Source organism: Euphorbia lathyris, chromosome 5 (assembly GCF_963576675.1).
Source record: "Euphorbia lathyris chromosome 5, ddEupLath1.1, whole genome shotgun sequence".
Taxonomy (NCBI): domain Eukaryota; kingdom Viridiplantae; phylum Streptophyta; class Magnoliopsida; order Malpighiales; family Euphorbiaceae; genus Euphorbia; species Euphorbia lathyris.
The window spans coordinates 69697883-69709048 of record NC_088914.1 but is presented as its reverse complement, the minus strand read 5'-3'; the positions used below and the strand labels follow the sequence as shown (position 1 = coordinate 69709048).

Below are 11166 nucleotides of genomic sequence, written 5' to 3'. Positions count from 1 at the left end.
AAAATTAATGACGGTACATTCTTAAAGTTGAATGAGCCTATAACTCATTGTATAAAATGGTAATGATTACAAAAGAGGACATGATGGTAACGCCTCCTATAAGTTGCATAGAAATAAATGATGAAATAAAATGAAAATGAAAATCGATAGTGGATAGTGGAGAAGGCAAAAGAAGATGAAAAGATTTCAGAAACCTACCCTTACCTACACTCACTTCCTCACTCACAAGACTGCGCAGCCACAGCCGCCATTTCCCCCTCCTTAATATTTCACTCCCCATTATAGCCTTTAATTTCAATTAGATAATCATTTTCTTTTCTCAAACAAAATAGAAAGTGACCTCCAAAAGCCCTCTATTTAATATTTATTTATTATTATTTACATTCCGATTCCAGAGAGAGAAGAATATCATTTTCCCATTTTTCCATTTTCCTTTTTATTAAAATTTAAATTAAATTAATAATAAAATAAAACCCCCTCAAATCAGCTACTATTTATAGGCCTCCATCACTTGCTGCAGCTATGCAATGATCATCTTCTCCTCCTCCCAAACAGACGACTCAATCTGATTTACTCTATTTCTTTACGCTTCCTTCTTCCTTTTTCCTTCTCTCTCCATATATAGTAATCGAAACAATCAAATTAAGTTTATCTGAGTAGCAGAAATATGATTGTGGTGAGAGATTTTGATGAAAGCAGAGATCGAGTAGGAGTAGAAGAAGTAGAGAGAAGATGTGAAGTCGGACCCAGCGGCAAGCTCTCTCTCTTCACCGACCTCTTAGGTGACCCAATTTGCAGGGTCCGCCACTCCCCTGCTTTTCTCATGCTGGTACACATTACTATTGCTCTCTCTTTTGTCCTCTTTCTAATAAGGGAAACAAAGATCACGTTAATCTTCATTTTCTCTTTTAATTTTGCCATTAACATACCTCAAACACTCCCTATTTTACTCATCTCGTTTTTACGTGCGTTTCTTTTCCATTTCAGATCGATCGAATCAAAAAAAAAAAAAAAAACGTTGCAAAAAATAATTAATGATAATCATAAATGCGAAAAATGTTGTTTCGTTTTCTAATTATTGTTTTGATGAATAGGTTGCTGAGTTGGGTGAAGAGATAGTGGGGATGATCAGAGGTTGCATCAAAACCGTTACATGTGGCAAAAAGCTCTCTAGGCACATCAAATACTCTAAACCTCTCCCTATTTACACCAAAGTTGCTTACATTTTAGGCCTCCGCGTCTCTCCTTCTCATCGGTATGTAATCGCTTCCTTTCTTCTAACTACGACGTCGTTTCATTATTCCATTACCTGATTGATTGAATAATAGTAATGTTCGCCAATTATTGGCTCTTAATTGAGCTTTAATTAGTTTTATAGTACTATTTTATTATTTTTACATCTCTTTTGTTTTTTAGTGATTAAGAATAATTATAACTAATCTTCCGTTATCTTTTTTTTCTACTTTAGGAGGATGGGAATAGGTTTAAAATTGGTGCGCGCAATGGAGGACTGGTTTCGCGAAAACGGCGCTGAATATTGTTACTTAGCTACTGAAAACGACAATGAAGCTTCCGTTAAATTATTCACCGATAAATGCGGCTATTCCAAGTTCCGTACTCCTTCAATACTGGTCAACCCGGTCTACGCCCATCGGGTACCCGTTTCCAAAAGAGTCGCCATCTTCCAACTGTCACCGCACGAAGCGGAATTGCTCTACAGGCGCCGGTTCTCCACCACCGAGTTCTTCCCCCGTGATATTGATTCCGTTCTCAATAACAAACTCACCTTGGGCACTTTCTTAGCCGTGCCACGTGGCACTTACGAATCAGATTCCTGGCCCGGGTTGGATATGTTCATATCCGACCCGCCTGAATCTTGGGCCGTGCTGAGTATTTGGAACTGTAATGATGTGTTTAGATTGGAGGTACGTGGCGCGTCGAGAATGAAACGCACTTTTGCTAAAACGACGAGAATAATTGACAAGGCTTTGCCGTTTTTGAGACTGCCGTCAGTGCCGGAGGTGTTCAGGCCATTCGGGATGCATTTTTTGTACGGTCTAGGTGGTGAAGGACCACGCGCGGTGAACATGGTAAAAGCGTTATGTGCGTACGCGCATAACCTGGCAAAGGAGCGTGGGTGCGGTGTGGTAGCTACAGAGGTGTCAAGTCGTGAACCAGTCAAGTTAGGAATTCCACACTGGAAAAGACTATCATGCGCCGAGGACTTGTGGTGTATCAAGAGACTTGGGGAAGACTACAGCGACGGGTCAGTCGGTGACTGGACTAAATCACCCCCTGGGATGTCCATTTTTGTTGACCCTAGAGAGGTCTAACCTTTGTAGTAGTAATAGTAATCAAAATATCAAAAGCTAATTAGGGTTTAAGTTAAATTAAATTAAGTTTAACACAGTTTTTTATTTTTAATTGTTAATTAGTTAAATTAATTATAGTTTTTTGTAATGAGGATGATAGGGAAAGGAAGAAAAAAGAGAAGATATAATGGGTTTTGGCTGTAGAATGAAATATCCATGTCCTTTGATTTTGATTGAACTCCTTAACTTTTTCTATCTTTATTTTATGTAAATGAATGTGGCTTTTTGAGATACTACCAAGCCAAACGCGGTCTTAATTAAATCTTTGAATATTACTAAAAATTTACAAAATCTGAAAATGGAGAATTAGAATATACCCAGTTCTTTAATTTAATGTTGATATTTATTTATAGATGCCCTAATGATGTGGATATAGTATTTTCTAATTAAGGGGGTAATTAATTAGTAGCATATAATGGAAATGGACCACTAAAGTGTGGAAAACGAAGGAAGGGTTTGGAAGTGATAATGTGGATGAAGTTGGGTGGAGTTAGGGGATTCTTTAGGGTTAATATAAATATTGTTGACATTGACGGGAGATTTGGCTTTTTGCTGCTGTGGGTTCGCACTAAGAGAAATAAAAGATTTTATTAGTGGGATTATTATTATCATACTCATAGTGGTTTGGGCTCATTATTATGATTTTTCATTAACTTTGTATCCATGAACAAATAGATTATCACATTTTTGGAACCAAATACAAAATTAATGTAGGACACTCGTTTATCTTTGATACTTATAGCTCTATTTTTTCACTTCTATAACTTAAAAAGGTTTAATTATCTAGAAAATAGTTACAGTAAACAAAAAAACCGTAATAGTAACAAACAGTTCGTAAAATAAACGGATCCTAAGTTTATGGGTTCGAGATAAACAACACTAATGACCATTAAACTTTATTTTAACTAATATTATGGTTGTTACACTTCAAAATGTAATATAAAAACCACTCAATTTTATACTTAAGATCTTGTTTGGCAATTAGCCGTTAGCTTATTACCTTTTTGACTAGCAGATTCCATAAACTTATTTGGTAAAATTTAGCTGATTGCTAATAGTGGTTTGTATAAAATGACAAATAAAGATATGGTAAAACATTTATTTGGAATTAAAGAGTATTAATTAGGGATAAAAATGTCCAAGATGGAGCAATAAGCTAATTGAAAAAGCTTCTAAAATGAGTTTTTTCAAAGTTAGCGTTTTGGACCCGACAAGCTATTTCAAGCCTATATTCACCAAACACCACTATTAGAAGTTTGACTAGTCAAAACCTCTAAAGTGTCTCAAACTGTTTTTTTTTTTTTACCAAACATAGCCTTATAGAATATTACTAAAATTAATGTTTTAAAATGACTGTTGAGTTCATAAAGAAAAACGGACTTGATGTGTTTAAGCGGGCTAGACAGACTAACGAGTTGATCAACGGGTCTACTTGTGTTCAATACCATAACAGATACTGCAATAAAGGAAATCAAAATTGAGAAGCACGATGCAGGGGGTTGAAAAGTAAAAAAGGGTGAATTCATGAGGATCACGAGAGAGATATAGGAAATAATTAAACTGCAAAACGTCACTGTTTGATTGATTTAGGAGGTGTGTTGTATTTTCTAATCTTGTGAAAGATATTTGAACCAAAGTCAACAAAAGCCCAAAACCTATATTTAGGGGCAACTTGACCTTACCTTACCTGGATTGTGGCAACTGTTTTATCCCAAAATTTTCCCTCTTTTTTGACTTTTTTTTTCTTTGACTTTTTATTTTATAACAACTTTCTTCTTTTTTCCATTTACTTACTTTAACGGTTCAATAATATGATATCCCTTCCAAAAAAATAAAATAAAACGGTTCAATAATAATATTTTTTACTGGTAAAAAGCTGTATATCTATAACTACCATTTACCAATATACTCCCTTTTATGACTTTCAATTTCTTTATAATATTTTACTTCTTATTTTTCACTCTATTTATCTTATATATACCTTCAATTTTTTTAATAAAAGATTTATCTAAAATTACCTTGGATGAACCATCTTGGAAGTATTGTGTGATCAGTAATGTGAAAAGAATTTATATAATGCGGATGGAAACCAATCACTCTCCACTCACAATTTACAACTATCAAATTTAATTAGTCCTTTTTCATCTGAAAAAAAAAATTTGTATTTTTCAAATAAGGGTTAAAATTTTAGTTTTGGTATTCGATATGGTATAAAGGGTATTGAAGTAATTATGTTTTCAAGCTTATATCATGCAAAATACAGTGGACGAAGCGTTCTAAGACCATCTCCAACTATCTACTTCATTTTATTTACTCCAATTATGTATAGAGTTGGCATACTAAAATTTCTCCAACCATCTACTCTATGTATAACATAAAAAAAATATATTTTTTTAACAAAAAAATATTTTATTAAATTTTCACATAATAATTTTTTGCAATTTATAATTTAAATGTACGACACGTAATAATATTAAAAAACAAACTTTTATAATTTTTAATAACAAATGAAAGAATTAAATGAAATTAAAATTTATCCAAATATTAAAAATATACATACAAATTTAAATAACACTATAATTAAAAAATAAATAATATTTGAACTAAAATATAAAATAATTAATACTAAACCTAAATTTCATTCCTGGTCAATCAATCATTGATAATGTTCTAGTGGCTTTTGAGTCTCTACACTTTATGAAGCGAAAGAACAGAGGAGCTACTAGCAATGTGGCATTGAAAATTGACATCAGCAAGGCATATGACCGTGTTGATTGGGGATTCTTACAAGCAGTACTGAATAGACTGGGCTTTCACGAGACTTGGGTAGCATGGATCATGCTATGTGTAACGACGGTGACATATTCAGTGGTCGTGAATGGCGAAGTGATTGAGCAATTCACACCTGGACAAGGGCTGAGGCAGGGTGATCCTCTATCCCCGTACCTATTCATACTATGCACTGAAGTGTTCTCCAGACTATTACACCGTGCTGAAACTGAAGGCCTTTTTCAGGGTTGTCGAATTAAAGCTAGAGCCCCCTCTGTATCCCACCTATTGTTTGCTGATGACTCATTCCTGTTCTTTAATGCTTCTCTAGAAGAGAGCAAGGTAATCCTGGATATTCTACACACATATGAGAGAGCTTCTGGGCAAGCTATTAATCTTCAAAAGTCTGGTATTTTCTTCAGCCTTAATGTATCAAGCCAAATGCAATATGCTATACAAAACCTTTTACAAGTCGACTCCCCTCTAGACAACTGGTAAATATTTGGGCTTGCCCTCCTTGGTGGGTCGCTCCAAAGCCTCTATTTTCAGCTTTCTAAAGGATCGATTGAAGAAAAGGTTTTCTAACTGGGGATCTAGTTGCTATCCAGCGCAGGTAGAGATGTCCTGATTAAAACAGTAGCTCAAGCTCTCCCCACATATTGTATGAGTGCTTTTCTGCTTCCAAGGTGTCTGTGTGATCAACTTCAGAGGATGATGAACTCTTTCTGGTGGGGAATGAAAGGTGATGGGAAGAAAGGAATTCATTGATTCGCTTGGAACCGGCTCTGTAAACAGAAAAGATGCAGAGGTCTGGGATACAGGGATCTTCGTGTTGGTCCCGTGTAATGTAATAGGATTAGTTCTAGTGGGGTTAGGAACTAATCTAACTTTTTCGCTTAATAATGCTGATTAGTTAAATGTTTGATAATTTAACTCAGCTTTAGGTCAGCATGGATGAGTGAGATGCAAGACAGTTTTAATCAAAAACTGACTAGAGCTGTTTTGGTATTGAGTTGGGAAATAACACTTTAGGCCAGCTTCCAACTCAGCACTTTTAATTACTCAGTGTCGGCTTATACAGATTATTTTCTGAGCAATTTAAGCAAGCAACACATACATATATATCAAGAGAAAGGGTTAGAGATTACTCAGCAGACTTATCCTGGTTCGGCCTCACCGCCTATGTCCAGTCCCTAAAATCCTTCCAGGCTTTTTCAATCCACTACTGAGCTCTTTAAAGGTAGAGCACAAACCGTTTACAAAGCAATTGAGTATGCAAGAGTACCGTCCTCTATTCGTATACTCAATCCTACTGAACGCTATAACCGAACACTCAGATTTTCTCTACCGCTGAGTACTAAAACCGAGTACTCAGCTTCACTCTTCTAACCCTTACAATTGATACAGAATTGTTCTCACTAAATGAAGAACACTTTAGATGAATACAAATTCACTCTAGACTTTTACACAATGATTGGAAATTGGGTGTAAGAACTTGCTTTCTTTTTAGGCAGCTTCTATTTTGGATTTTCACTCTTGTGAAGATTTGCTTTACTGTCTGTATTTTCTTGTATGTGTCGTGAGGATCCAAGTGATAAACTTGTCCTTTTATAGTGAATTCTGAAGCTTCAAATCATTTGAATTCCGACATATCCGTTGGGAGTAACGACCTTCTATCATCATTTATTGGTCAGCTTCCAGAATCGCAGGCCAATCCTGTCGTCTGATTTTAGGAGGCGTAAGGCTTGCCAGTTTTGTCTTCTTGCGCCAGGTTTCGTCTTCTAGCACCAGGGTTGTCTTCTTGCCAAACACCAGACGGTCCATGCATCTCGAAAAGGTCCTTGATCGTATTTCCGAGGCTTCTGATTTGTTGCAGAGATCTGTCGGACCTTGTCTTCTAGTAAACGAATCATTGGCGTTGTCCTGAATACACAGCTTGATTGTTCGACTTTGCCTTTAAGATTTCCTTTGTTGGGGCTGAGTTACATTCTACTCAGCTTCTTCGGTCGGCTTCGTCTTCAAGCGTTAGACTTTTCTTTTAACGAGGCTGAGTTACATTCTACTTAGCTTCTGCTGTGTGTCTTTGCTTATGCTGATTTCGTTCTGTCTTTCTTTTTATGAACTCTTAGTTCCTGTTCTCGTTAGTTAATATACTCAACATTGAACAAACACATTAGTACAATTAAACCAAAGCACTTAAATTTAATTGTCTTAATCATGGGATTAACTTAAATAATTTTATCAAATCAAAATCATATGGAAAGGTGTTTCAACAAACTCCCCCATTTTGATGTTGGCAAAAATATTTAATCGAGGAACTCAGTGTTGAGCATCCCTCATGATTGGTGACCTTTTTATTCTTCTGAGATTACTCCCCCGTAAGGGTTGCATCTGTTGACTTAGTTCAACTCTAAACCTTCTAACATCTAATTGAGTGAATCTAAGACTTGAGTCACTGACTTAGTTCAATTCTAAACCTTCTAAGATTTAATCGAAGAGAGCCTAAGGTCAGCTTCCGAAGAAGGTCAATACTTGGATTAATCATTACTCAGTTTTGATACTTAGGCATCAGAGATATTACGTTAAGTTCAAGTATCAGAGTTGGATTCATTTATCAAATTTGGGGTGTACTGAGTATTATTTACTTGCTTAATCTTTATGTTCACAAGTTTTAATTGGTTGTTCAATGAGTAGTCATGTGTTCAATCAGCATATAGACACAGTAAGTAAGCATCGCATAAATATAGTCAGTTTGTAGAAAAAGATGCTAATATAGATAGTCAGCAAAACAAATATAACAAGCCATAAGCTAAGACTATTGCTAATCTATTTCTTCATGTTGACTTGAACTTGGTTAGATTTGCCTTTGCTTTTGGCTGTTCTTTGTTGCTGACTTTGATTGCTCGGGACAGCAGAGGTTGAACTAGGCTGTTGCCGTGTCCCGACAGCTGGCTGCTTAGCTTTATCTTTTTCCCCCATTTTCTGCTGAGTTCCGGCAGCTTGCTTGGCTTGACTGTTCTCCCCCGTTTTTCCAGCATCACCAGTTGGAAGGGGAGGAGCATAGAATGTCCCTTGTTGAACAGCACGAGTTAGTATGGATGAATACTGTTGCATTTGACCCGTGCTTTCTCTAAGACCCTTAAAGACTTGGAAGTCGTCGGCCATACTTGAAGCGGGGATTTTAATATTTGCGCTGAGCATGCTGAGTAAGTACTCAAGTGATTTCCCAATCCAAGTAATGGAGTCGATCATTCGTGCATAGGATTGATGATACATCTTGAGGAACGCAGTATCATACGAATGACGTTGAACATTAATATGCCGAACATGCGCAAGTGTTGACTGGTTGCAGCGAAGGATTTCATTGGTCTTGACCTGATCAGTGTCCATTTCTTCTTTGCTCAAGTTGAGTAGGCGAATGGCCTCACCAATCTGTCCAATTGAGCATTAGAACTGGAGGAGATAAGTTCACGAGCCTCGGTTAGCTCGGTGGTCAGCTGGGAGAATTGCTGAGTGACCTTAGCAGAAGTTGCAGATATTGAGTTTGTAGCTGATAAGGCATTAAGTTTTCCTTCGATGGAGTTCATATGGTTTACCATCATCAACTGAAGTTCAGCCAGCTTTACTATAACTTCTTGCTTGGGCTGCTGAGAGACTAGAGAGGTCATGATGCTCATCAGCTCCTTTAGACCTTTGAGTTCGGTCAAAAGTTGCGTGACGGAGGAAAATTGAGTTGGCTCAGCAGATGGGGATCCAGCAGCATCGGCTTGAGACTGATGTATCTCATTAAGTAGAGCTTGAGCTGAGTTGATGATCTTTTGTCCTGACTCAGAGGCATCCAGATAGGTGTAAGGATCATCAGTGTTGTACTCAGGGTCATGTTATTATCAGCACCAGATGTTGGAGGATTTTGGTGCGGTCCGGAAGTAGAAGTGCCAGCCTGGTAAGCAGCGGCACTTTTATTTAGGTCAGCAACATGGGCTGACTGATTTACTATCTGCGTGATAGAAGTTGGAAGAGTTTGATCAGCAGAATTATTAACCTGCTCAGTGTCAGTCTGAGGTTGAGTAGAACTTTGAGGCAACTCAGCACTGTCTTTAGCAGGTGGAGTTTCCTTTGCTAACTCGTTGGGTTGAGCAGCAGGGACTTCGAGCACTTGCTCAGTGGAAGGTTGAGCAAAAGTGTCGGCAGAAATTGGACCCTTAGAACCTATGGGGTCGGCTTGTTCCTCAGTGTGAGAAATAGAGGCTTGTTTTTCTTTCACTAGGTCCGGAGTGGGTTCAGTGATGTTTGTGAAGAACTGGAATTGAAGCCTTGTTAAATCTGTGATTGGGTCCCTTAGTGGTGATTCATCCAACAGATCTATGACTGGAGGCTTCTGAGCTTCCCGCTTGAACCGTTTGTCCGCACTGCCCTGTTTAGCTTTGGTTTGTGGAGAAGGGTCAGCAGCAATAGATTCTGGTGACTCAGAGGAGGAGTCAAGTCCAAGGTCAGTATACAGGCCTTCCACAACCTTGTCCTTCACTAGTGACTCAGCTTCATTCTCAGCAGCTTGCCCAGCACCAACTGTGTTACTCGGCTCAGCAGAACCCACTTTATCAGCTTGAGCCGACTCCTCAGTACAGCCCTGTTCTTCCTCCTGATCACAAGGAGACTTTTCCAAATCAATTTCTTGACTTCGTACAAAGTGTGAGTCTTGCCAGATCATAAAGTCATCAGGGTTAGCATCTAATGGCTTCAACCCAGAAGTTTTCTTCCTCTTTAAAGGCTGATCAGGTGTTTCCTCACTTTCTTCATCAGGATCAGCTCTTTCCTTCCTTTTCTCAACTGACTCTGTCTTCTTTTGCTCTAACTCAACTTGTGTAGCTTTCTTCTCTCTTGTCACCAACCTAATCTTCTTTACGGTTCGATTAATGTCTTTGGCTAGTGGTGTTAAGGATTGTTCAACTTTTCTTTTTCTTTCCTTTCGCTCAGCATGTGCTTCTTCACCCATTACCTTCTTCCCTTTCTTGGTCAGCTCAGTATCTGCTTCTTCAGCCATATTATCCTCAGCGGGTGTTTGTTCAACCAGATCTTCCTCAGCGGGTACTTCTTCAACCACAACTCCCTTTCCTTTCTTGGGTTTGATAGGCTGAATGTGAGCTAGCGCGAATAGGATTCCTGAGGTGATCTCAGTGCCCTCTACGTCAATTTCTCCTTTGAAGCTGACCTGGTGATCCTGAAGAATCTTGGTGATGAGAGAGCCCATCCGAAGGATCCCGGTGCTGCGTTGGAAAGCTCCAATAAGAAAGACGGGCATGTTGAGTGGCTTGTAATTGAGCATGTGCCAGATAAAGCACTGCTCAAAGTTTGAGGCTGAGGAGGAGGCATTGACCTTAGGGAATAAGAAATTGGTCAGGATATAGTGGGCTTGTTTCTGAGGCTGACCCATACTGGTACTGGCGATTTCACCTTTGTGGTTCTTGGGTTTACAGAACTCAGCAACGTAGTGAACCCGCTTGTAATCATTCATGCATCGCAACTCAACACCTTCTGTTTTAAGCTTTAGCAGGATAGCAAGGTAAGAAGGAGTGATGGTGATTGTCTTATTCTTGACCTTGGTGACCAAATGGTCATCATCATCCTCAGCGACCATTAGGTTTCCGTAGAACTCCTTTACCAGTTGCGGGTAAGTAGTTGCAGGTAGAGAGAAGAGGTCGGTCCACCCGTTCTTAGAAATCCAATCACAGAAGGGTTTTTCTTTATTGACGAAGCTCCCGAAAAACCATCGGGAATGATACACGTTTAGGCCTTTTATGCTATTGAAGACCTTGAAAAACTTCCTTTCTTTAGGTTGTTTTTTCTTTTTCTCCTTCTTCTTTTTCGATGGAGTCGCTTGGTCAGGATGAGGGTCTTCACGAGGAATGCTGACCTTGGGAATAGATTGGTTATGCTGACCATCGGTTTGTTCTTGACACTCTGAGGAGGTCTCTTGATATTCCTGCTCAGCAGGAAATGGAGGGTTGATGTCAGAACGATTATCGTC

The 11166-nt window shown here is 38.4% G+C and overlaps 1 protein-coding gene across 1 annotated transcript; it reads left to right on the top strand.

The window, feature by feature from the left end:
* The first annotated feature begins 494 nt into the window (after positions 1-494).
* Positions 495-2550, top strand: LOC136228810 (probable N-acetyltransferase HLS1). The gene is made up of 3 exons (XM_066017289.1): positions 495-829; positions 1095-1255; positions 1469-2550. Exons 1-3 carry the CDS (start codon positions 668-670, stop codon positions 2331-2333), a joined length of 1188 nt encoding a protein of 395 aa, XP_065873361.1. The 5' UTR covers positions 495-667; the 3' UTR covers positions 2334-2550.
* Positions 2551-11166: the final 8616 nt, after the last annotated feature.